The following is a 27,273-nucleotide window of genomic DNA, read 5'->3' as shown; positions in this document are numbered from 1 at the left end:
TAATTTAATTATATTTATTAGAAATAAATTTGTAAATATATATTTACTTTAATAATTAAAATAACAATAATATTTAGAATGTTAATGTTAAATAAAATTTAGTAATAATTATCATATTATTGTTTTTAAAAATAATTATAAATATTTTTAAAATGATTTGATAGATAATTAAATATTTATAATTATTTTTTATATTTATTAAATTAATTTAAATATATTTATTAGATATATATTTATAAATATACGTTTAATTAATAATTAAAATAATAATTCAAATATTTTAAATATTAATTTTATTGTTAAATAAATTTTAGTGATAATTATAATATTATTGTTTTTTTAAAAATAATTGAAAGTAATAAAAATATATGAAATTAATTTATAAAAAATATAATAATAATTTAAATATTATATTAATTATTAAATTTTCACTAATTTTAATTTTCATACTATATTGAAGAGGACAATTAAAGGGTATTATGGTCAATATACAATTTTATAATGATCACTATTTAAGAATTATACATTATCACACCTTTGAAGAGGATATTTAATCACACATATAACTTGATTAGTGAGGGCTTTCAATCAAAGGCTTGAAGACTAAATAAAAAATGAACCAAATATAAGATAAGGAATGATTATTTAATAATCATTCGCTTATCATGGCTACCAAACATAAGAGTATTACTTTTTATTCTAAATATCGATATGATTGACCTATTTCACATATAAAGATTCGTGAGACTGTCTCACAAGAAACTTACTCTATGTGGACAACAAAATAAACAACATTGTCCATAAGAATTTTCTCGAATATATAATAAATTCAGATTTTTAAAATTCATATACTATTAAATTATTTGGTGTAATTGTAACCTGAGAATTAACACGAATTTAATTTATTTTTTGAATCAAAATGAGCACAATTTAAACAAAGTATGTCGGTAGTCGGTACGATGTGTGTGCCAACTAAGGGCCCTCGTTCCATCTTTCTCCACTCGCACGTGTCAGTTTTTTCAACATTTGACAATATTAATTAAATACTACTAAATCCATCATTAAAAAAATCATGTGATGTATTAATTAAATAATGTAGATTTGGATATTATTATCGCATGAATTAAATGAGCACAAAAATATTTGTATAACGGTCTCACGAGTTAATTTTTTGAGATAGATCTCCATTTTGAATCATTCATAAAAAAATATTATTTTTATGTCAAAATATTACTTATTATTGGAAATATAAGCAGAGTTCATCCGTTCCACGAGACCGTCTCACATGAAACCTACTAATAAGTTATATATATAGAATCATCTCAGGGGAGGAATGGCTACAATTGATCTCAAACTCCACACTTAGTCCTGAATTTGAGATCTTTCCCACTGCGTGTCAGATGAGTTATGTCATACACAAGAAAGTGATTTTTAAAAATAGTATTTAAAATAAAAACTTAAATTCCAGGATCGCCAATTAGACATTTTTTAAAATAAAAATTAAATTCCAAGATCGCCAATTAGACATTTCTTAGCAAGTACAAATTTATTTACATTAAATTATCTATTTAGTCCCAACCCTATTTCTACATTTTGTAATAAATTATTGTTATCAACATTTTCTAGGCATCAATTGAAATCCTAAAGACATTTAATTAGTACAGATCCCAGTCAAAATCACTAATAACTAATCTGTATATTAAACAATTTTCTTCGTAATTTCTTTACATAAATATGTCCTAAAATTTAATGATATGGACGCGACATACTTCAAGATTTCAATCGGAGTCACATGATGTGTTGCTATCGTGTCATTTCTCATTCTATTATAGAAATTATTTTATTTATTTTTACTATTTTTTTAAAATAAATATTTCTTCATTTTCTCAATTCCAAACAAAATAATTATTTTCTTTCATCAGTTTTTCAAATGCTCTTGTATTATATCATATTAAATATATTGGAAAACTACATTAATTTTTTGTTATGTATATTAGTCATTTTGTTGGTTTGAGCATATATGTCGTCGCAGTCCGATATATACAAGATTTTACGTTGATATGACATCGGCAAAGAGCTAACTTGATGATGACTTGTTTAGTATCACATCAACATCCATATTAGGTTAAGCGTGTATGAGTGAGAGTAATACTATGATATATGATCTCTTGGGAAGTTTTCGTACGTCAAGCTGCTAGCGTTCCGCCGCTTGATCCGTACTATAAAATAGTGATTACATATCTTAACGGATGATGCCATACTGAGGACATGACCAACGGTAAAGAAAGAGTAAGACTGATCTCAAATAGATATGATATAACATCAACATATAGACACACACCTCTCTATATTCATAGGCCTAACAACCCGACTCATTAATACTCAGACGGTGCATTCTGTGTTGCCACAAATATAAGAAAATAAAGTTACGTCTTAGCTAACATTTATAACTTTTAGCTTAGTGATAAACGCTTGATTATAATAATTGTTATCAGTTATGATTTCCAATCTCCCAAAAAGCATATTTTTATATTTCTTTGGGGGATGGAATGTTGAGTTAAGCATGTACAAATGAGAGTAGTATTGTGATGGATGATCTCCTCAGAAGTTTTCGTGTGTCAATCTACTCATTTTGTGCTACTTGATCTAGTGGGCTAGGTGGACCATAAAAGAGTTATGACATATCTTAACGGTTGATATTGTATCTGTTGGGACACGATTGGTGGTAGGAATAGAGTAAGATTGATGTCAAAGTGATATGAGATAGCACCAGCAGATAGATACACACATCTCCGAACTCATACACATACCAACCCGATCTACTAGCACTTAAGTAGTAACATTCAACGTTGACACACGTATAAGAAATTAAAGTTTCGCTTTAATTAACAACTATAAATTTTGGCTTGATGATAAACGCTTTATCCTAATAACTCACGATGGAAAAAATTATAATTACCAAAGTCATTAGATACGATATGAAAACTGAAATTCAATTATATTAATTCAGAAAAAAAAATTGCTCATTGTTATCCCTACCCAAAATTAATGGCGCAAAACAGAAAAGAAAAGAATAAGGATCGGGCTCAAATTTTATCCATCAAATGAAATACATTGGGCTCCCAATAAAGCAAATGAAATGGGCACTTTCAGATTCAGTGCATCTTTAATTTGTTCTTTCCATTTAAACAACAAATTCTGAAATTTATGAACTCTAATTCTCCGTACTCTCTTTCGCATGATGTAAGCTTAAATAATTTATTTCTAATTTTAATTTTGACAGTTGCGCAATAATTACCCTATATAAATAAAAAAATAAACCATGGAGTATTTTTAAATTTTTTATCTCGCCGGTAGTACGTCTTATGTGATGCACTCTCACATATCTTTATCTGTGATACGAGTCAATCATACATATATTTACAATAATAAATAATATTTTTGTCATAAAAATTAATATTTTTTATGCATGACTCAAATAAAAGATTTGTCTCACAAAATTGACTCGTGAGACCGTCTCACAATTTTTTTTGTGTTTTCTAAAGGTTCCTCTCGGCAATATTATTAATTTATTCTCGAATTTTAATTAATCATGTAAACAAATATAGAAAAATAAAAATCTATAAACAATATATTTTCTAGATTTCTAATTATATATACTCTGACTGTATATGTCGTATAAGTTATGTAGTATGTTTTTTGATCTCTTGTAATAACAAAATGGTAAAAACTTGTGTGATACAGTCTCACAGATCGTATTTTGTGAGACATATATCTTATTTAGGTCATCCATAAAAAAATATTATTTTTATGCTAAGAGTATTATTTTTTATCGAGAATATCGAGAGAGTTGACCCGTCTCACAAATAAAAATTTGTGAGACGATCTCATAAGAAAACTACTCTAGCATAATATGCATTTTCATATGATAAAGTTATATAATTACGAGCGACCAACCCATGAAGAAATGATTAATTTGAATAATATGCAATATTTATATTGGTAATAAATAGCTAGTTGAGTTTATCACTCATTTTTTTTTTTATAATATAGAACTCAATCATTTGATATATGCCACTGATTTTTTTGGTATTCTGTTGTAAAATTTAAAAATTAGAAAATAAAATAAAATAAATTAAAATTTGAAGAAATTAAAATTGAAATACTGAGTGCTTACCGCTTTACCAAAAACTATAACTGATGGTAATGTTGCAACTCAAATCTTTTAAACCGCACAGCAGCTCAAGCACCACGGTTCGATAGCTCTACCAAATTAGAAAAATTATTATATTCAACACATACAATATTGGCTGAGCCTATTCTTGAAATCAAAAGAACAAAATAATATTATTATCTTATAAAATTTAATTTAATCCATGGATGACCAAGAGAAAGCTCTTCATATTATTCAGATTTAAAAAATTCAAAAATTCTATTCATAATTTTATAAATTTTATATATTTAATTTCAAAATTTGTTAATATTGTTTAATTTCTAAACTTGACATCATATTTTTAAAAAATCTTATGTATTACATTTTTTCTACTAACCGCTATCTTTGAATATGTAAACCCTTGAACTAATGTAAAAATATGCAAATAGAGCTAACCAGATAAACAACATTAGAAAAATCACGCGCAACATCACCGAAAAGATGTTAATAGAGATAATCGAATCCATGAATATTAACCAAACACTTAATAAGGCTACTCCACCGACTTATTACATTTTGATCGAGGCAGATGCATGCTTATCAAGCAAATTAATTATTGCGACACAGCGTTCAACGATGTGCATTGAATTGAATAAGTGGGAATCAACTCAATCTCCACTGTTGCTCTCCCAAATCTCATTTTCCCTCAATTGTTTACGTCTCTTTACATGCCAAAAGCAATCATAAACAAATTAAGTTATGTATTTCTTCAATTGATTAATAGTAATTATAGTTACTAATTAGTTAAATTATGCTTATTAACCATACATGTACGTTATTAAATTTAATAAGTTGAGACTATTTTTTAACGTTGTCGCGAAATATGAATTTGAAATCAATAATAAATAAAGTAAAAATATAAAAAGACATAATTTTAAGTTGAAGGATTTCTAGTGGAATAGACTTATTTGAAACCCTTAAATTTTCTGTTAAGAATGCAACCGAAGTTTCAAATTGGAAGATTAAGAAGAAGATTATCTGTTAATAAAATGAAATGATATCTCTATTGACATGAGTCTTTTTGGGTAAAGTCTAAAACAAATTCACGAGGGTTTATGCCAAAAGTAAACAATATCTTACAATTGTGAAGATATGTGTGAGTTCCATCACACAACAAGTGGTATCAAAAACATGGTCTAGATCGAGTCATGTGGATGGACTCCTTGAATACTTAAAAATGAAGGAGGTGATGATTCCTAGTAAAAAAATCCTTGATAAGCTCTCGAGGTGAGTAATGCTCCAAATATTTCATGTAAGATGTGCGCTCCAATGCAGTGAAGATGAGTGACTTCGATTGGAGGACGGATAAAGCTTGTGGGAAGGCCCAGAACATGAAATAATAGTGAAATTTCGTTTGAGGAGGATTGTTGGGGATATAATCAAAGTATCATATTGGAAGATCAATTAGAAGAATATCATAAGTTAATAAGATAGAATGACGTCTATATTGACATGAAGCTTTTTGGGTAAAGTTCAAAAACAAATTGATCAGAGTTTATGCTCGAAATTGACAATATCATACCACTATGAAAATATTCGACACAACATTTTCAAACTTCACAATTGGTTTAATCTATCTGTAAACAGTTACGGCAGCATTCGCACTCTAAACAATCTTAGCCAACTTTTCGATCATAAAACATGGCATACTTCCGTGCAAAAGAAATATTTATATACTTGCACCATACAAAATTTCGACTTTCAAGATTTCAGAATTCAATAAATACAATTCTCCGAATTAAAATATAAGAATTAGGTAAAACTTTTATTACAAAAAAATAACAGTGTCGGGTATGCATGTATTTCAAGTTGTATATAGTTCTTGAAGTTGTTACCATATAAACCATATATATTTACATTGCCAATTTTAAACAGACGATAATCCTTTTTACTTCATCGGATCAGCTTCGTCAACGTCAATTCTAACACATGAAATGTCACCCGTGGCAAATTGTTTAGGATTCTTGCTGTTCTTCATCGCTGATTCACCTGGAATTCCATTTGCGTCCTTGCATTTGAACTTGGCAAGAGAACTCAGCTCGGTAACGGCTTCTGTGATGTTTTCCACGTAAATTACTGTGTCAATCAGCAGCGATGCAACTGCGGCAACAGGCATTATTTGCAGAAGGTTGGTGTCTTCCAACAGTTTAGACTTCAACAAAGATTTCAGGTTCTTGGTGTCGATTTTTAGGTTCGCCAGGGCAGGATTAGGGAAGGGCGGTTTAGTCATTGTCTCAATGCTCGATGCTAGTTCTTTTAGTACTTTTCCAGATTCTGAACTCATTCTTGAAAATGATTCTTGTACTATCCCCACGATGCCTTCTGGCCCCTGCAATAGTGGTAACCAAAAAATATAGATTTATTTTTTTCAATTGAAAAAGACTGCTGTTAGGGTTATATATATATATATATACATACCTGAGTTCTGGAGTTTATGTAGCCATTAAGGGCTTCAACTCTGCAGGCACACTGCCTTGTCAAGTTTCCGATCTTTAAGTATTGTTTCCACGGATGTCGGTACATGAATCCGCCATGGCATGGTTCCCATTTCGCAAAATTTGCCTGTCATCATTAACATTCAAAATAAAGGTTGTATGCAGATGAATCAAAAAAAGAATGTGACAGAAATGTGTTGATTCCATTCACCTACCAAGTTCTCTAAATTGCTTTTTGAATCAAGAACACTGTTTAAGCTAACGAGATTTGACCTTTCATTCTTTGAATCTCCCCCTTCTGATGTTTTGAAACACTCATCAGAAATACCTATCAAAATTATAGAATCAAATTGACGTTAAATAATCTGCTCACATATGGGAATTAACGAAATAACATCATAAATATATCTGCGGTATGTTCTATATATAGACCTTCCAATAAATTTCCGAGCTTGTCAATGTTTTGAGCAACCAGCACGTGAAGATCTTCACCGGCCCAGACGGGGCACACCAAAATGGATACCACTACACATGTAGCTGCACCGATAAGTACAGTGGATAGCCTCTTTTGCACCAGTTCAAGTATTTCGTTCGTCCGCAAACCGGATATAGAAACCATAGAAAATGTCAAGATGAATATCAGCATCCCATAATCATATCGAGCTTTCACTTTGGGAAAGAATCGTATAAACGTAGACAACACAGCTGCAACATATGTATAAATGCCACAGAACAATATGCATCAGTGAGAAAAAGAACTTAGGAACTTCAGGGATTAAGTTTTTTCCTTGGAAATTAAATATACCTTGTAGGAAGACAAATAGCCCAATCAAGATCGGTTGGCCTGTTTTTCCACTTACAATTGCCAAGTGATTTGCTCCAATGCCTAGAACACCGGCTACCAGGGTCGCAACTCCTCGGTTTAGTCCTTTTCCTAGCGTTGCACCTGCCAGAGAATGGGAAATTATAACATAATATTCCATGTGTTTTCATCATTAATTTAACTACGGTTTGATCATAACAAAAAAGAAAAATACCCAACTTACCGACAGAGAACTCAAATACGACCACCACAGTCATCACAGCCCACATTGCAGATACACCAAAGTTGCTGTACAAAGGCTGAAAGTAGTAAAACAATGAGACTAATGTTAGTGCGATCCCAACTTTTAGCGAGTGTATCAATTTTCTAGGATCATCTTTCGCCATCTTTTCCGTTTGCTTTGCAATTTCATCAATTTTTGCCATCATCTTTGCTACAATGCCTTTAATCCACAACCATCCACTCAAAAAGACACTCACTTTTTCTGTATTTTCAGACTCCATTTCCATCATCGTCATCTAATAAATAGAACTAGGAAACCTCAAATACTTATTTTACATGAAATGTTGAGTGAGAGTACTACTCCATAAATGAGTGACTTATATAAGAAGAGAACGGTATTCAGATATGAACAAAAGAATATATTAAATTCTTTTCAAAATATTTTACTTTGGTGCCTTTTAATATGTACCATGCAAGTACTAGAAAGTTAAAGAAAAGAATGTGTCGCTATAGTGAGATGAGTAAAGTAGGATTTTAACCACGAAAGATATATCTGTTATCCACAAACTAATGCACCAAATTAAAGGTGAAAAGGGTCTTTTGACATTGCTATTTTACAGTGTTTTTCTTCTGGTAAAGTTAAAAACATGCTCGGATATTTACCAGGAATAGAAGATCGATGTCCACTTACCATTAGGTGATAGTACTTATCTCAAGCCAAGTTGATAGTTCGAGTGTTTATATGAACTGTAACGCATACATACTCACATTTGACATGTCTGTATTCCATGAAAACATTCTGCAGTTCTTGGCATGGTGTCAGATATATATGCTGTATATTTTCTGGATTATATATGTCTTTGAATTGATCAATTTCGTTTAAGCTATATGATGCATCAACGCATATTGTATTCTTTTTAATAAAAAAAAAACAAATTATTAGTTATGTAATTAAAATAAGGGTCTTAGTACAATATAAAAATCGACTTTTATTTGTTCTTTTAATCCTTTTATATTGAAGTATTTGACATGACATTGATTATCGCTAAAGTGAAGCAGCATTATCGTCGATATGATGGCGAACATTGTTAACGTGTTAGATATCATATATACACTTTTGACGAGAAAAATATAGTGATAATTAAATGAAAACTAATCGAAAAGCTTAATTTAATACATAAATATACCATGTCCTCTCCCAGTCCCAGCCGACCTCCTAATATCTATTATGAGGTCGATTAAGCAAGTTGTGGCCGACCTCCCTGCCAAGGCCCAACTGACCGAAATATATATCCTCATTTTTTGAATGGTAATTCATGTGCCGACCTCCGAGCATAGCTCGAGGGGGGACAATGTAAGCTCACTACAGGCCATCAGAGTTCGCTTATCATATGAGCCCACGGTCAGAGGCACAGATATCTTATTATGAGAATCTAGACTCCAACAAGGAAAGAATTCGAGGAGATTTTGAATCAAAACTAGCATTTTAGTCATGGAAGAACTCTACTCACATGGTAATTTTTCTCTTATCAATATCAGGTTCGATCATGTTATTTATACATTCATTCATATTGCTTATTTTCATATTCTTGAATTGAGAGTTGAAAGGGCTACGTCGAAAAAACCTTTCAACGATCTTCTAACGTTCTTTTTTGTGTTTTCAAGCTACCGTCTAATAGGCCGAGCTGACCTCCCGAAACATGTACTTCCCGACCCTAAGGCAGGTATCGCTATTTTCATCAATATAAATATATATATAGAATAATACCCCAAGTGCATGTTTTAACCAGACTAACGGGAGTCAGGTACATTATTTCCAACGATAAATTTGATGAACTCTTGAATATTATTACTCGAAAGAAAGGCGCGGGCCTTTGAGACAATAAATTTAAGAATCTAGCTATATCGTATTTGTGAGACATATATCTTATTTGGATCATCCATGAAAAAATATTACTTTTTGTGTTAAGAGTATTATTTTATATATATTGTGAATATGGGTAGGGTTGACCCGTCTCACAGATTAAGATCCGTGAGACGGTCTCACATGAGACCCACTCATTACACATGTTCGTCAAATTTCAGTTAAGCCGCTAATTAAAAGATCCTCGTTTCCAGACACGATCTACGTAAATCCATGCACAGGCTATTTTATTCTGATTTGAAGTATGCACCCGTATAATTTGGTTCGCAAGGAGCATGTATATTTTGGTTTGACAGATGAATAAACATTGATCAAATCGGGCAGTGAATATATTCTTGAAATTAAAGCAGTTTCACTCGTACTATCTCTTCTGACATATTGTGTTTCAACCCTTCAAAAAGAATATCGCACCAATTATCGAAGACAAAAAAAATCTTAACTCATAAGTTACATACAACATAAAACACCCATAAATCCTCCAACTTTCTACTTTAAATGGATATATAGATTGTATTCAACGTCACGGATTATCCATGTACACCAGCACTCCGGTGAAAAAGAATAAATGTTTTAAAAAATACAAATATAGTTAATTAAAATTATGAATTAACTAGAACATAACAAAAAACATAATTTCCTATTTACGAAATCATTTTACATTGTCAAATTTTTTGTTCAAACAGAGATGACATTTTATGTTTGCGGTACAATTCAATAATTCATTTCTTATTTATTTTTTTTAATGATATATTTTAGCATCTCAATCACATAGCCTTTAATGTTTGATGCTAATGTGATAAGAAGTATACAGACAGCCTTAGCCAACAACAAAATCATCCAAAGATGGACCGAATTGACTGGTGATTAATTTTCATGAATTAAAGAAGAATTTAGTGTTTAATCCTTGATAATGAAATGGGAAAGTGAACCTGAGCTTGCTTACTCTATATTTGCAATACAAACAAGAGTAGGTATCTTGTCCGTGATACACGGTCGATCTGATCCGTATATGGAAGAAAAAATAATATTTTAAGCATAAAAAATAATAGTTTCTCATATGTCGGATCAGATAGGAGATCTTTATCATAAAATTGACAAATCTGATATTTTTGTATGGAGTGAGTCTCTTGTCATGAGACCGTCTCATGGATCATAATCTGTGAGACGGGTTAACCCTACTCATATTCACAATAAAAAGTAATACTCTTATCATAAAAAAATAATATTTTTTCATTGATGACCCAAATAAAAGATCTGTCTCACAAATATGACCCGTGAAACCGTTTCGCACAAGTTTTCGTCTTTTGTATGAGTTTCGTGCACAAAATATTATTACATCCTCTCCTATTATAACCCTGTAAAAAAATTAATTTAGTGATGTTTATTATTCAAATATACCCCTAATCTATTAATTAGGTCTCTCCATAAAGTATATAAAAAAACATCGGACAACTTGCATATCATGGAGTAACTTTTTGATCAAGACTATGACAAATTTATTGAATGTTTGATCTCTTTGAGACAGTTTCAAGTCCAATATAACTGATTGTTCGATAATTTATCGATGATATATCATGTTTATTTTATCATATTATTTATTTATCTAATAATTATTTATCTTACATCAATCAAAACATTGAATTTTAATTACAATATTACTATTAAATATTAATAAGTGGACAAAAATATAATTTATCATCTTATCTCAAATTTAATCAATCAAATCAAACAAACTATTATTTACCAATAAAATCAAATATTATATTAACTATAATTTTTTAATTATATTAAATTAATTTCTGAGGCGACTGTTAATTCTTCAGCATTCACGTCAAAAATGAACGAAGAATGAACAAAACCTAAGTCGGCAAGCCTGATTTGTAATTCCGCAAGGCATTTTTTATTCTCGTCTGAAAGAAAAATAAAAGTGATCTCGAAATGGCCGTTTGTATAGGCATTAAGTTTATCTAACTCGATTTTTTGAAAAATTATATATATTATGATATTAGCAAACTTAATCAAAACGCCCATTTACTTTTAAAATTCAACTTTGACTGAGTTGAGCCAAACTCGAACATATTCGAAGTTAAACTCGATCTTTACTAACTCAAATCCCATTAATAATTTTTTTATATTTTATCATTAAGATTTAAAAAAAATACTAATTTTTATCCTTGGTTTCATCATAATTATATATTTGTCACCGTCAATTTCATAAAAAAAAAATTGTTTTGTTGGTCCATAGCCATTCAAACTTTAGTTCAAATTACTTGAAATTAGTTGAATCATAATCGAGTTAAAGCTCGATTATTTCAAGCGTCATGCCAGGATCAAGTCGAGTTTTGGGATCATACAGAGTACCACATGAACTCTATTTGGCTCAGGGCACCCAGATGTATAATTGGCATAACTAGCTATTAATGTATATCATGAGTTGTCCTGATGACAAATAAACCAGACTAGGGTAACAAAACAAACACTGGCATAATTTGAGAGCAAAAATCCATACATTTGAAACAAAGAAAGAAACAACCGTAAACTAAGCAAGCAAACAAACAAACCAATCTCCCTAGCTATATCATTGCACACAATTTCTATACATTGCAAGAACCCACCCTGAAACAACAGCAAATAGAAAATGGAACTTCTCCCCTATCCGGTTTTCATAATCGAACCACCCTTGAACTCATTCGATGCATAGATCCAAAAACAGCCGAAAAGCGAACATCAGAAACATACAGCTTTGCTCGAGGAAGATATAATATTTCCATAATAACGATGCCTGATTTCAGTTGGGAATCTTAGTCATAGCAAGTTTAGAGTTTGCCTGCTCTCAACTCTTCCAAACCAAGTTACTAGTCACAGATTTGATTAGTGCATAATATCTTATATACCTGACATCGAAAGTGCGGGGGTTTGGCGAAATTGTTGGACCATTTTCTTGTCTTGTGGGATATCTTTAGCACTTTGCTCCAGCAGGCAGACTAATGAGATAAATATTTCCATCCTCGTGACGTCCCTGTTAGCCTGTTGCCGCAAAGGACGTGTAAAGAGAGAAGAAGGAACTTTAATTGTTATTTTAACTGTTCTTAACGAAGGCATACCTCAACAGAAAACCGAGCCCAAATCTTGTCATTACGAGTTTCCATGACCCCTTTCAAAATGGTTAATCCCAGTCCTCTGATTATATCAGCTATTTCCAAAAATAAACCTCTTTCTTCACATAGCATCTGTCGGACAAACATCTTTGAGCTTAATATTTATGCAGTGGTTTATGGTTTCAGGGAAGAATACAAAAAACGTCTGTTATTACCTCCACGAGCATTTGACGGGGTTGATTTAGATCCTCGACTATAATAGGACAGGCCATGGATTGCAAGCCTATTTCATAGGCCCATGTCGCTCCTCCTTCAAAGTTTTCTTTCAGAAGCAAATTGCCATCCTTGCCAATTAACTGAAACTTGATAAGAAAAGACATTAGTTCATCAAAAAACGTTCATCCCAATAGATAGCCCAAAATGTGGTGTTCACACCTTGGATTCTCCAGTTTGCTTTAGCTTATCCGCATGCTTGGTGACATTTTGCAAGAAAAGCATGTGTTTGATGGTCCGTTCCAGAAGAGAATCAATGCTGCACTGTTTAACACAACAAGGGTAGTACAAACGATGTACAAGAAGTTACGTATCGGGCCTGCCAAACTTGACACACACAGAAAATCAGGAAAAACAGACTCTCGAGCAGGAAATATTACCTTTGCACCATTTGGGACAAGCTCCCTCAACTCCTTGACACGATCTTGGATCATTTGGCGATCTTTTGGCCTAGGTCTTGGGTTTTCTCCCGGTTTAAGCCTCTTACGATTTGTTTTGCAAGTTTCACTTGGTTTCTTGGAACATCCAATAGACACACTATTATCCTGTTTTGTGTTTTGACCCTTTTCAATCCATGAACTTATTTGCGATCCATAAATTGAACTACTCGGGGAATATGTCTCCTTCTCTTCCTTGGAAGACAAGGTTCTCAATGAACAAGAACTCGTTGCTCCTGCCTTTGCCAAATATTTTGGAACACCAAATAGTTCTCCCTTCACCTGGTCAAACCGCCCATACGGGAGAAGTGAACTATTTGGTGCAGAAGAGGTGCCTGTATTTGTCAATGATGTCCTGCAAGAAACACTGTCATTTGTGCACTGTGGCACAGTAGTGGTAACATTAGAGACAACGGCATCCAAGAGATGGTCAGCGCCAATCGAGAGAATCACACTATCCGAGTTTCCTCGGCTAGTACCATTTGCTTCCAAAGGAGCCAAACTCTTAGAACAAATATTATCGTTATTGGATATATGCTTATCTGGGGTTGATTCGTAACTCATACAGCTACTCCAGCAACTACGGAACATTTTATTCTTAAAGTCTGCACCCAATATATCAAACAAATCGTCTCCTGATTGGAGTTGAGAGCATGGATCATCGTACTTGGAGTAATTCCCTGAATGAATCATATTCAGATGCTTATCCTGCTGAGGCAGTGTATTATCACTGATTTGATTTATGTTTTGTCCAATTACTTTGTTACAAGCAAATAACTCACTTTGTGCACACTTCTTGCCGAAGTGATGAGGTTGGTTCACAGAGCTATAACCATGTAGGGAATTTGCCATGAAATTGTCAACGGAAACAGAGAAAGATGACTCCATTTTAGACAAATTCATATTTATATGCCCTTTTGAAGCTGAAAACTTGGAAGCAATATTTTCATTACCAATCCTGTTTCCATCTGAACCATAACCTATTGATGATATAGTTTTCATGTTTTGAATAACTAAAGATGAATAGCCAGAAGGTAAATCAAGAGAAGAACTTGGAGCAAAAAGAGAAGCCTGTTGGTTCCTCCATATTTCTGTATTCGAGAGGATAACCGGAATCGAGCTAACAACATAGTTTAGGCTGTCAGTAACGAAAGAAGAGGCATTGATTGTATTCGATTCCAAAGACGGGCCACAAGGAGTAGAATCTCCAAGGCATACCGGAACCCCAATTTTTTGGCCAAGTTCTTTTGATGCATAATTATCAGACAGTAAGGTACCAGGTATGTATCCCAGCTGAAGTACTAATGACGTTACACTGGTAATAAAGCCTACGTTCTCCGATATCTGAGACAGTACACAACAACTTCATTTTAGGAAGTCAAATTTTTGTGATCGAAAAAGTTAAATGGAAATAATCAAATGGAATGGACATACCAACAAGTAGGATCCAAACTGAACAACACCATGAGGAAGAACAGGAATGACGACAATTGTCTGTTCAACAAAAAAAGTAGAGAATTAGCTAAAGGATAAAATCATGGCAACAAAAAATAAAAATCAACTGTGACAAAAACTTAATCTTGATACCTTAATGCCAGCTGATAATTGTTGGCACACCTCTTTCACAACCTAGAACGCCACAAAAAGTTAAAGGTAATTATTCCTATGACGGCTAGTGTAAAACACTAGGGTACTAAAAACCCCAAGAGAAATAAACAGTATTCCAAAGCTAACATCGTATTTCAAATTGAATGTTTGAGTTTATCAAAAGCAAAAGTGTGCCTTGTGCCAAGACAGATCTAACATAAGTATTCGATATTACACCTCCGATAGATTGGCCTCTCCATGATAATTCTCAGATAGTATCCACTGATGGTTACCAGTAAATGCAACTCTTCCAACTAATCTGAAAAAACGAAATCAGACAAGTATCTGAGTATGTTTGGAGAATCTTATTGCAATCCCTGCACAAGTAATGCACAATATTAGATTTCTTTACCCTTCTCCTAAAATATTAACATGATTTTCCATCATCATTTTGTTTACTAGCAAATGAACTGTGTCCTGTGTTTGGACACCAGAAGGCAAATTGCAATTTTCCTCTGAAACCCAAGAATTACTGAAATCTTGGAAGACTTTTTCCAGATTATTGTTTCCCGAAACAATCCATGGATGTCTCGAATTTGAATCCAAATCATAATAACATTCTTCCCAAATTAAAAGCCTGCCAATTCAAAATGTAACTCATATTAGCATTCTAAACTTTCAGAATATCATATAAACACCTCGTGGTGAAAACTGTAAATTTTCAAAAAGGGAAACATGATACAGGGAGCTAGAAAATTGGTGCAGACAAGGACACTATCAGAAACGAACAAATTCTTAAACAGGAAATCATAACAGTTGAAAGGTTTTTTTTCATGATATTAAAACAAATATATTTGTTCCTTTTACTAAGATTCCCCTAGACAAATTGAATGAACCAACCACAAAACTCCAAAGTTAGAAAAGGAAAATTATTTGATCACAAAGATAAAAAACGACAAGCGTACCAAATAAATCTGTAAAATGTCAAATCAAAATAATGGTTACCGCTAGATTGGGATGCTGTAACAGTATATGACAAGTAGTTGAACATATAATTACGGATCAAACATCATAATGTCATTAAATTTGACCATAATTCGTTGGGTTCCACTTGGCTCGTTGTTTAGATTTAGGGAAAAAGAACATGTGTAGCTCATCTTTTTAACCCCTTATTTGCTCTCCAACATGGTGGTGAGCGCAAAATTTCAAGAAAACAGGGCACTGTTGCATCCCAAGTAATCAAAGGCGACTGGAAAAGGAGGAGCATATTAAAATGCCTCTCCATCCATAATAAATATTATAATAATCAACAAATGAAATAGAAGTTTATGTTCAAGGAAACAGAGGCAGCAGAGCGCAAGGAGGGGGGAGAAAGGCTGGTTTTTATCCCTCAAATCCAGCAAAAAAGATTGAAAAGAAACAGGCTTGATTTTGACAAACTTACTTGGGGTTTTGGCAACCAAACTTCCAGAAAACAGCATAAGACCACTGGTTGACTCCACAGAGAGTCTTCAAAGCCTCTTTCAACAAGTACCCCATGGAATACAACTTAAAAGAGCAGCAATATGCGATAATTTGAGAATATTCTTGTATTTTATCTATAAAAGAAAATGTACCGCGAGATTCAAATTAGAACTGAGAGGACAAAGGAATATTGAACTATTCCCCCTTAGAACGAAACCATTTTCCTTTTTTTTCTCTTTCCACAATATATTAGTCTAACTTCCTCTGCAAGACGCACGCCCAGCCTGTTGTGTTCTCAACCCACCGCTCCCTTTCCTCTCCGGTCCCAAATCACCTATTATCATCCTCTTGCAACCCATTCCTCTGAAAAACGGAGGAGTTTTGAAAAAAGAAAGAAGGTGGATGAAGTGGAAGAAGGACCGCCGCAAGTTGGAGACCCTTGGGCTAATCCTACACTATCCCACAAGCTTTGAGCTCGCAGTTGACCACAAGAATAAGTTTCTCCATCTTCAAATAACAGAGGAAATGTGAGTTACGACAATGTTCGTACAAAATTTCAAGCGTAGATAGCAAAGATCGGAGCTTTATGCGAATTTTAGTTGGAGGAATATGTAGGATGTCACTCTTAGCTTGTGTCTTTCTTTGAAGTAATGTGTCCTCTTTTCTGGGCCGAACTATGTATAAAATGAATGATGTCTCTGTCTGTGCACTGCTTTTTGCTTTTGTTACACTACTTGACTACATGGGATGGGATGGGAGGGAGTGTGCTAAAATGCGCCATGATGATTTTTAATCAATGATAGATTTGGGTGACGAAAACGGGCCTGGAGTTTGTGTGGAATTGCCATGGCTGCCACTGGTGGAAAGGTGGGGGCTGTGGAGGTGTGTTTTTTGTCGGCTTTTCTCTGTTGATTTTCATCTAATTTCAGGGGTCTGCGTTTTGGGACTGAACAATCTTGGAATTTGGTTTCAGTCAACAACGGTAGAGTAGATGCTATCTCTGAGGGCAGTGTCTTCACAGGATCTCAGCCATTGATTTTACATGGTGATTAAATATGAGCCTTTGATCCTTCATGGGATGTATGTGTGTTTAAATCTGGACCTTTTATCACCTCATGGGGACAGTGCCTCACAAGGTACGATGAAATAAACCGTCAACAACTGCTATCTTCGAATTATATTTAAAACTCAAAAAAAAAAACATTCACCCCCAAAATTATTATTTAAAAAAAAAATACCCTTTTTGGAACATAACCATGTTTTATTTCTATTATTACCAAATTAAATTGATCTTCGCCCAACTCTAATTAATTCAAAACAAACACTTTTGAATTATAATAACCATGTTTTACCATTATTTTTTGTGGGGGAAAAAAGAATTATTAGGGTTCTTTTTTTGTTTGAAGCACAAAAAATTCCTAGTTTGTATGAAACCAAAGAATAAGAATTTAAGTTGTACTTTTGAACTCATTTCCGATTTTGCCATCTTATGTTATGTAGGGAGAGTTCAGAGTCGGAAGCAGAATTCAGAGATTGTTGTTGTACACTTGGGAAATGGGAGTTGGTGTCTCTTATCGGGAATTCCCACTATTACCCTCAACCTTTGATCGAAATTACAGAAAGACACAAATCTTGAAATATAGGGAGTCTCTCTCCACCGCAGGATCTCTGTCGGGTCAGGACCACTAACCACTGGGCTCTTAATGTAAATATTTCATAGGGTCTTAGTGAGTAGCGTTTTGTTCCAAGCTCTAAGATCTCGAAGGATACATTGTGGGTTTGGTGGGTGCATCATTATTATTGGAATGATGTCATGGATTGGAGGTGGAGGAAAGATGATACTGTTCTCATTAAGAAATTCGTGGAGATCCGTGATGAGCTTTTGGCTCGTGAGAGGTGTTGGGATGCGGTGATGGCTATATTGTCGGTTTGGTTTGGTACGACGAGGGGTTTGTCGGAAGCCTACATGAGTTTCTTACCATGGGCAGATAGATAGTCGTGGAAACCATTTTTATGGAGACCATACATCTTACCTAAACACTGTTTCGCCTTTTGGGTTTTTGCTCATGGGAAGTGCTTGACAAAGGACAAATAGCCATATATCCTAGACAAGTCTTGTGGTCTTTGTGGTACTGTAAATGAAACTGCACAGTATGTTTTCTTTAAGTGTACAGCTTCTACACAGCTTTGGGTTAGATTGTGGGAGTGGTTGGATGTTCAGTGTATGGCGCGTTCTATGACAGGTTTACTTCGTCTTCTCCGCATGAGATTCAGAGGTACTACCATGCGTGCACGGAGGTGCCACTCGGGGATAGCTGCATTGGTTTATCACATTTGGAGTGCTCGTAACAGGGCACGTTTTGACGGTGAGAGGCCGGATGTGGAAGCTATCTTTCGGAAGATTTTGATTCATGTTCATCGAACGCTGGCTGCTGGATGATGTTCATATTTTGTCTCCCAGTATTTGGATTTCATTCTTGGGATGTATAATTTTTTTTTTGAAATAACCATTTTCTTCGATTATGGTTTTCGAACACTGATTATGTGATCCCTGGGTATACCCAGCGTATTTTGTATTCTCTTTATTTATCATCTATGATATGTGTTCATATAAAAAAAATGAAGCTAATTTTTTGGAGTAGTTTTGTACGAGACGATATCACGAATATTTTTTATATGTGAGACTGGTCAATCTTATCGATATTCACAAAAAAAACTAATATTCTTAGTATAAAAAATAATATTTTTTATGGATGAACCAAACAAAAAGTATATCTCACAAAATACGACTAGTAAAACTATCTCACATAAGTTTTTATCAATCTTTTGTCGATTAGGTTACTTTTTTCTTTCAAATAATAGTTTTGATTATCATTAATTTTATTCGTCGTGGTTGGTTAACTAAAATAAAATATAAAAAAAAATGGCGTGTGAAAGTCTAATGCCGCCAATTCTATTAAACTAGAATTTTGTTTTTATTATGTTAATAAACGAGAGACTGTCGACAATAATATGAAAGGAAAAAAGACAAAGCAAAAATATAGTAACAAAAAAATGGAGACTCCGGGAGATGGGTGTGATACTCATTTTTTTTGTAAATATATATTTAGTTATTAATTGGTGTTTTTTTTTTAAAAAAAATTGTCCCTATATTTTTTTCAACAAAAAAATTCTGTATTTTTCGATTTTTAACAGTTTAGTCTTTTTCATCGAAAGTGAAGATAAGATACCATACAGGTCGGCGATGATAATATATGGAAAACTTATTTATTATTATTGGCTTAAGTTTGAGAATGATGAACTATTATTACCGAAAATTGGGTAGGCCATGAGCCACGGGCATGCCTTGACCAAATCATGTCCAGTTACACACACAGAGTGATGTGATATAATTAGTTTCTCTGGGAAAAACAAATAAAATTTTAAAATATGAAATAATTATGTTGATAGTGGGATGCATAATGCAAAACACTTTATACAAAATGTTCCAATCTATTTTTTTTTTCCAACGGTAGAATGATTAGCTATGAATTCTAAAAGAAACATCAATTTGTCCTGTTGTATTTCATCGTTCGATGTAAATGATAAGATATTAACTTATTATATATTTTACTTGATTTTAGTTCTATAAATAATTATAATCGTATCTATTTATTATCTCATAATATGAATCAGTAATATATTTCACCTACGTATATTGAAAACTTGAAGATTTTGAGAGATGATTTACAGTTGATATGATAATTCTATAAAAACAACTGAAATTCCTTGTGTGGCGGAATAATAGCTCGAATCGCAATCTCGTTTGGTGACATTCGTCGTTAATTAGTAGTAAACATAAAGTTCATGGAAAAAAAATTAGAAAAGCTGAAGAAAATTATATAAGTTAAATTTTCTGAAAAAACAAATAGGTCTAAAATTTATTATTTTTTAAAAAAATTTATTGAGGATAATTTCTTGTTTGTTTGTTTGTAGTGGAGGTAGTATGCGAGTGTTGATAAATGAGTACACTATGCCCTTGATGGGAACTTGCGGTGGGCCTGAAGTCGTTAATGGGCTTTCACCTCATTTTGAGTGGAAAATATTTATTAACTAGTTGAAAAATTTGTAGTCCACGTGGTGAATAATTTCTCCTTCATAAAAATTCAACGCTCTCGTACATTAATTTTGTGATATTAATATTTTATTTAAGTCAATCATAGAAAAATATTAATTTTTATGTTAAATACATTACTTTTTATTATAAATATATGTATTGTTGATCAGTCTAATGAATAAAGATCCCTGCGACTATCTCACAAGATACATACCATTTTTCTCAGCTGATATTTTAATTTTTAGCTTTTATACTGTTCAAAAATAGTTCATATGTTGTTCTAATATAAGCATGTGGTTGAAAACATTTTTAGTTGATAGAATTAAATTATTTGAGTTATAAAAATAAACATATAAATATAAAGTCAAAATTAAATTTAGAATAAATGGGACAATTGATTGGACAGGTTCGTCCCCCCTATGAATCCATGGCCAATCATATCTATTATGCCCCCCTATCCATCGGAAGTGACGTATTGAGTTAGTTGGTCAATGAAATGAGAAATTCATAGTTCCATGTGGATGCCAATGTTTTAAACGATATAAATTTACATATAAATTTTTTATTCAAACTAAAAAATAAAATTTAAATAATAACAATATTATATTTTGAAAAATAAAATGTTTATCTAGTTGAATTTGTTAGCAATAAATGGATTTAAAATGATTTATATTAAGACTAAATCATATCAGTTTTTAGTTGGATCAAGTACCAATTACGATATTTACAATAATTCATGTTCCAAATTTAAATTTATCGATTGTTCTTCACAAATAAAGTATCACTCATCTATTGGATGTACAATTGATGGACAAACGAACATTGAACAAGTGTTGTACCACCTCAAATTCTGTGGGCTTGATTTCCCTTTTAAATTGTCCCACCTTTACCTTGTCTGGGCTTAAATTCCGCTCTCACTGTAAAGCTGGACCTCAGAGTGGGCCAATCTAAATGAATGGAGTGTGTTCGGCCCAATATTTGTTCAAGTAGAAACCAACCTAATATAAATTAGGTGTTTTTTTTCCCATAGATTTTGCTACGGCGACTTCGTGATTTTGGTAATAATATCAAGTCAACTTCCCCTGCTGCTATTTACATATAATTTGACAGAACGAAGTGATATGAGTTGTATTTGATCAGAACAAAATTTTTAGTTTTTAGGGAAACTTAATAATATTTTAACAGTTCCAGCGAGAGAATTGCCAGACTGACTAATTTGGTATATCGTCAATTTTTTTTTTCTCAAATAGTTAATAACTTATAGTACATCTGACACAAAAGTTCTAGGTTTATAACGAGGTCTCAGACTCGAAACTCAACTGCAACAAAATATATCCTACCTCGATGCAATTTTTGGTTAGGTCTCTCATGTGTCTTTTCAACTTATTTTCTAGATTGTTCTTCTCAAATTATATTATGACCCCTAATTAATTTTTATTATTATGATATTAATTTTATTATAATATAAAATAAATAATTAATTTTATAAAAAAGAATTGTACCCGAAACGCTAGAGCGTATTAAACCGAGTAGTAGATTAATTTGAATCTGCAACAAATTGAAGAAAACGATAGCTCAAAGGATAGGTAACAACCTTTGTCACGGTGACACGTTTTCATCGGGTCCCTGACGTGTTAATGACACGTTTTCATAAAGCGTATCCTTGACTTTCAATTTAATATCTAAAATTCTCAATGCTCCGCTATCTTATCTTACAAGTCAAACGATGTTTTAAAATGTAAAAAATTTAATGATTAGTATGTAAACGTGTTAAGATTGAGATTTTGACATATCTCAACCCAAAAATCTAGCTCAAAGGAGGATGATTATTTAAATCTATATGTGCAAATGAAACTTTCAGGAACTAATTGCCCAACCGATGTGAGATTTTTTAACACACCTCTCACGTCTATGAATGAACAACTAGAGCGTTGAAACATTAACGGGTGACCCAACTACGAGCAGTCTAACACATAATGATTGACTTGAGCTCTTGTAATGTCTGAGATTTAATTACTGTAACCAGACGTTGATTAATTGTCAGAATTGTGATTAGCGAATATCACAGGAGCCAAATAAGACGTGAAATGAGAACCGGGCGTTGTTGCATAACAAGTCAAGAAATTTGGGCAGATTGCGTGGCGCCCGAGCGGTAGAAAAGCACCGCCAGATCGCCAATGCATCACAAGAATTCGGACAGAAAGTCTGACGCTCGAGCGGTAAAGATTTACCGCCCGAGCGCCAATGGATAATAAGTCGAGTAACCGAACAGAGGGTTCGGCGCCCGAGCGATAATTTTCAACCGCCCGAGCGCCGACCAAAATCCTTGAAAAGTAAACACGTAGCTTTGGCATGCAAAGAGGAAATATATATATGAATCCATTCTTCAGAATTGAGGATAATGAAGAAAGGAAATCGAGAATTCTTCAGAAAAATCCTTACGCCTTTATATTTCAATCCGTTTGTCTGATTTTAAATCCGACTTCGGTACTGTGTTCCTAGCAACGACATCTACTGTTGGACGTAAGTTTTGTTACGTTTAGACACGATTTGAAATTATGATATTGTCAGAACTGAATATGAATCAGATATGGTGTTTCTGATATAGTAGACATCATATAATTGAAGTCAGATTGAAGAACAGACTATGCATGTAATTGTTATGATTTTCTGAAGTAATAGACTGAGATTTCATATCAGATTTGTATTACCGTTCAGAGTATGAGTTATACCAATATTGATTATGAGTTCTGGTATTATATTTGTGATGTTGAGATTGGCGGAGTTATTCAGATTGTATTGTTATGCCGTCGAAACATCAGTTGATTTATATTTGATCAGAGTTAGTATTAAAGATGGTGTACTGTTATGTCAGTGACATTGATCAGATTGTATTTTGATTTGAGTACTAATCAGAACAGATTTTGAACTGAGATATATACTGATATTGTATCTATGTGATTGTCATTGCCAGACTGGGTATGGACAAATCAGAATACAAGACTTCGTCTTCGTCAGACCGAGAAGACAAAGGTATAAATAAATGTTGATTCGGGATTGCACAACTCGAGTTAGGTTTGACTTGAGTTTCCCAAAATCACATACTTTATTTTATTGCATTGATATTTGCAGATTATCAGATTGATATGTTTAGTCTGTTGAATGATAGCAGAGCCAGAGTTGAGTCTAGGGCAGATCAGCCTAGCTAGGGCAGAACAGCCAAGTCTTGGACAGAACAGCTAAGACTTTAGACCTACGGTGTATCGATGAGCTTAGATGTAGATCGACGTCTATTGTAGACATTCGATACAGCATACCAAAATCTAAATTAGATCGGGATCCCTAGATTTGAAATAAGATAAGAAAGATAACGAGTCATTGATTTAAATACAGATTCATATTTGTTCATGTAGTCAGATTGAATACATGTTTTATTGACTGTTTATGCTTTATATATGTTTTATATGATTGCATCAATACATTGTTTATACTGAGATATTTATATCTCACCGGAGTTATCCGGCTGTTGTCGTGTTTGTATGTGTGCATGGCAACAGGTGGGACAGGTTCAGGGTCACAGAGGTGAAGAAAGATCGAGATTAGAGTGGAGACTACGGACTTGGATTAGAAGTAGGGTTTGAACACTTGTTTAAAGTTGTTAAACCTTAGTTAGACTGATTGTATATAGTGCAGGTCTTGTACTTTTATATACTGAGATGTATATATGTTTGATTTCACTAGGTTCCGCATTTGAAAAAAAAAATTTAGACCCTGTTTAATTATAATTGAATTAATTAGTCTCAATGACGATTAATAGGATGATTAGCGTCCGGGTCCCCACCACAGGTGGTATCAGAGCGATAGATCCTTTAGATTCAGATATAAGAAAATGAGCGGGGTAGATTGAATTTTTTTTCCTTGCATGTGATTGCTAGCATGAGATTTATTATAATGTTGATCTACATTATGTGTGCTAGCATGAGTTATTGCTTTCCTTATTACATGTTGTATTGCTATCTGAGTAAACAGAAAAAATAATTTATAAGCACACAACACTTGCTTCCAACTTTTCACCAAAGTAGAAAGATGGTTCATACGTCCACGTGAAAGAGATGTCTTCTAAAACTCAATGAATTGCTTTAGCAATAATTTGATTAGAGGACAAGGAATAAAAGAAAAAAATGTCACATCATCGGATAAGGACTATAATTTTTCAATCTCCCACTCTGTTTCTATGAAGAGATAATTTCATATGATGACAAAGTTCAAGATCATGAGGGTCAACATTTGTTCTCGATTTTCTTGACCAACTTAAAATCATCACTCTCAACTAGAAATTTGTAATTTTTCCAAGCTGATTATCAAATCTCAGAATAAATATCTTGTTTCTGGAACGAAATTACAAAAAAAATAATATATATACGATAAAAATATTGAGAGTTCTCTTGTTTTTGTTACCTGAATAGGGCTGAGTTTTCTTATATAGAACATTTCTGGAGCCTCAGGGAAACCCCCAACATTCCTCCGGATCCTTTTGCAGGCACGCGAATCCCTAATGCAAGAGCTAATCTTACTCCAGTAGCTCTCACTCGCCACGCGATCCTTCAACCAGCCCGAATAATCCCCCAAGTAGTACTCTAAGTAGACCCGGTTCATGACGGGTTGACCCGATCCCTTGTCAGTGACAGCATAAGCGAAGATGATGAACCCAACGAGGGCGGCAATGATGAAGAACATGGCCCACAAGTAGAGGTACATGAGGAAGGATTTGCGGTAGCACGCGCCGGCGAATCCCGCGAGTGATACCACCATGATGGAGACACCGATGATGATGAGCGGCCACTGCAGGAACTTGAGGCAGTCGGTGTTGTTGGCGCGGGTGCTCAGCCATATCCCGCCGCCGAGGATCGGGATTGAAAGCAAGAAAGTCAGGAAGTTGAGGAATCCTATCAGGTTGTTGGTGGCTCTCATCTTTGATTAATATTACTCGTAGATTTAATGAGATTTTTTAGTGCGTGTGTGTGTGTGTCAGCGTGTGTTCTTGGCAGTGAAGCTGTCTGAACTTTGCGGGATATAAAAATGGACCGGAAGAGAAGGAGCACGCACGCACGCACGCCTTGTCCTAAATAATCGACAAGTGTGCTGACCAAACTCACTATTAAATCTATTAATTTATCTAAACACGTAATCAATTTTAATAATATCCGATATTATATCAATAATTTCTTGATCTTTTCTATAATTTGACGAAACAGATTATTAATTTATAAGTGAGACAACATAGTAAATAATTTAAAATAGATACAATAATTTAATGAAGATAAAAATACTGTGCAGATGGAGGGAACTTTGTAATTTACCCAAAACTTAAATGTAAAGCATTTTAATTTACTTATATCTGATTGAGACCATCACACGATTTTCAATGAAGGAATTATTAAATCAAATGATACTAATTAAATTGTCTTTCCACGTACCTACTTGTCTTAGGGGTATGATAGAAGCTAATAAATTGACTAATTAAAGAGTATATTCGAGAAATTGTCAAGTCATTTAATTACTATTCCAACTGTGCTGAGTGCTAAACCAGCACATTGTGTTTGCCTCACAGAATGTTGGATGAATCAGCAAGCAAAGGATACTTTTTGAATATGTACTCGAGCAGAAAAGTTGTCTCAAAATTGGTAGAGATCATCTTTGTGTTGTGCTTAAAAGCTTAGCTATAGTCATTCAAGTTATCATGTAACACCGTACCCATATAAAACATATGTCTAACTGAAATATTATAAAGTACTAGTTACTCTGCACACGCGATCCGTATGTCTACAATCTTTTTTATCATTATCGATGAACTAAAGTGAAATTTGACAAATTTTGGAGGTACTTAATTGATATTTGAATAGTTGAAATAAAAAAAATAAAAATAAAAGTGTGTGTTGAAATTTAAAAAAACAAAAACAAAATGTAATATTAGAATCATACAAGGCCTAAGGGTAAAATTGAAAACAAAAAATTGGTTTCGTCTCTAGGTAGTTATTATCATGTCATCACACTTAATAATATAATATAGATCATCTGAGAGTTGGTGTTTGTAGTCCTCTCTTTCGAATCTTTTCTGATAATATTGGGGTTTCACATTATTTTCCAAGAAAATCTTGTCCAACACCGCGCCGAGCATAGCTGGCCTTCTCGGTGATGAAACATACGCATGCGTGCGGCCGGCCGAGAAACGGTCTATCTAGTCTTCTCACTGCCGACAAATATCATTATAAAAGTTCCCTAAGGAAAAATATCAATCCACTAATCACAAATCTCCTCTTAAAACGCGCGCAAATTGTTTCCCCAAGAAAACATTCATGTTTTATTTTAGAAAACTCACATACTATAATCGGCAAGAGATTTTGGACTTTCCAATTATCAATAGAAAATAGTTAACTCGCCTACCTTTGGCCCACCACATATTTTGGCTACACGTATAAGAATTATATACGCGAAAATGGTGAAAGTCGTCGGTAGATGGATAAGTCGTCCTTTATATATATATATATATATATATATATATATATATGAAGCAAGAACAATTCAGATCTGCTGATCTCCATTCAAAACCCACGTATTAGCAATCTGATGGGGTCTCCATGTAAGAAACAGAGAGAAGACGACGTTGGAGATCCAAACACATATAGGTTTTCTTGACATAA

The 27,273-nt window shown here is 33.4% G+C and overlaps 3 protein-coding genes across 4 annotated transcripts; all 3 read right to left on the bottom strand.

Moving 5' to 3' along the window:
* Positions 1-5,914: 5,914 nt before the first annotated feature.
* Positions 5,915-8,040, bottom strand: LOC140813042 (aluminum-activated malate transporter 2-like). Its single transcript, XM_073171457.1, has 6 exons — positions 7,695-8,040; positions 7,454-7,594; positions 7,081-7,353; positions 6,864-6,976; positions 6,632-6,775; positions 5,915-6,542 (listed from the first exon to the last, which is right to left on the bottom strand). Exons 1-6 carry the CDS (start codon positions 7,987-7,989, stop codon positions 6,102-6,104), a joined length of 1,407 nt encoding a protein of 468 aa, XP_073027558.1. The 5' UTR covers positions 7,990-8,040; the 3' UTR covers positions 5,915-6,101.
* Positions 8,041-12,082: 4,042 nt separating this feature from the next.
* LOC140834201 (transcription factor LHW-like) lies at positions 12,083-17,225 on the bottom strand. The gene is made up of 10 exons (XM_073198900.1): positions 16,457-17,225; positions 15,425-15,649; positions 15,250-15,331; positions 15,013-15,054; positions 14,860-14,919; positions 13,369-14,769; positions 13,151-13,252; positions 12,931-13,071; positions 12,722-12,847; positions 12,083-12,644 (listed from the first exon to the last, which is right to left on the bottom strand). The coding sequence occupies exons 1-10, from the start codon at positions 16,549-16,551 to the stop codon at positions 12,504-12,506; spliced, it is 2,415 nt and encodes an 804-aa protein (XP_073055001.1). The 5' UTR covers positions 16,552-17,225; the 3' UTR covers positions 12,083-12,503.
* A 4,134-nt stretch (positions 17,226-21,359) lies between these two features.
* Positions 21,360-25,644, bottom strand: LOC140834188 (tetraspanin-3-like). 2 transcript variants are annotated; one of them, XM_073198879.1, is made up of 2 exons: positions 25,031-25,644; positions 21,360-21,660 (listed from the first exon to the last, which is right to left on the bottom strand). In XM_073198879.1, exons 1-2 carry the CDS (start codon positions 25,541-25,543, stop codon positions 21,640-21,642), a joined length of 534 nt encoding a protein of 177 aa, XP_073054980.1. In that variant the 5' UTR covers positions 25,544-25,644; the 3' UTR covers positions 21,360-21,639. The 2 variants fall into 2 exon arrangements, with proteins under 2 accessions (XP_073054980.1, XP_073054990.1); XM_073198889.1 differs by having other exon boundaries at positions 21,360-21,657.
* Between the last annotated feature and the right edge of the window lie 1,629 nt (positions 25,645-27,273).

Source organism: Primulina eburnea, chromosome 1, assembly GCF_022965805.1.
Source record: "Primulina eburnea isolate SZY01 chromosome 1, ASM2296580v1, whole genome shotgun sequence".
NCBI lineage: Eukaryota > Viridiplantae > Streptophyta > Magnoliopsida > Lamiales > Gesneriaceae > Primulina > Primulina eburnea.
The sequence above is the reverse complement of the archived record's forward strand: the minus strand, read 5'-3'. Positions and strand labels throughout refer to the sequence as shown.

Coding starts and splice junctions, on each gene's coding strand:
- LOC140813042 (XM_073171457.1), bottom strand. CDS start 7,989: ATGACGATGATGGAAATGGAGTCTGAAAATACAGAAAAAGTGAGTGTC. Junction 7,354..7,453: donor GCTATTTGTCTTCCTACAAG/GTATATTTAATT, acceptor CATATGTTGCAG/CTGTGTTGTCTACGTTTATA. Junction 6,776..6,863: donor AAAGCAATTTAGAGAACTTG/GTAGGTGAATGG, acceptor TAATGATGACAG/GCAAATTTTGCGAAATGGGA.
- LOC140834201 (XM_073198900.1), bottom strand. CDS start 16,551: ATGGGGTACTTGTTGAAAGAGGCTTTGAAGACTCTCTGTGGAGTCAAC. Junction 15,650..16,456: donor TTTGGTTGCCAAAACCCCAA/GTAAGTTTGTCA, acceptor TTGAATTGGCAG/GCTTTTAATTTGGGAAGAAT. Junction 12,645..12,721: donor GGGCTCGGTTTTCTGTTGAG/GTATGCCTTCGT, acceptor TTGCGGCAACAG/GCTAACAGGGACGTCACGAG.
- LOC140834188 (XM_073198879.1), bottom strand. CDS start 25,543: ATGAGAGCCACCAACAACCTGATAGGATTCCTCAACTTCCTGACTTTC. Junction 21,661..25,030: donor GAAAACTCAGCCCTATTCAG/GTAACAAAAACA, acceptor ATATGTAAATAG/CAGCAGGGGAAGTTGACTTG.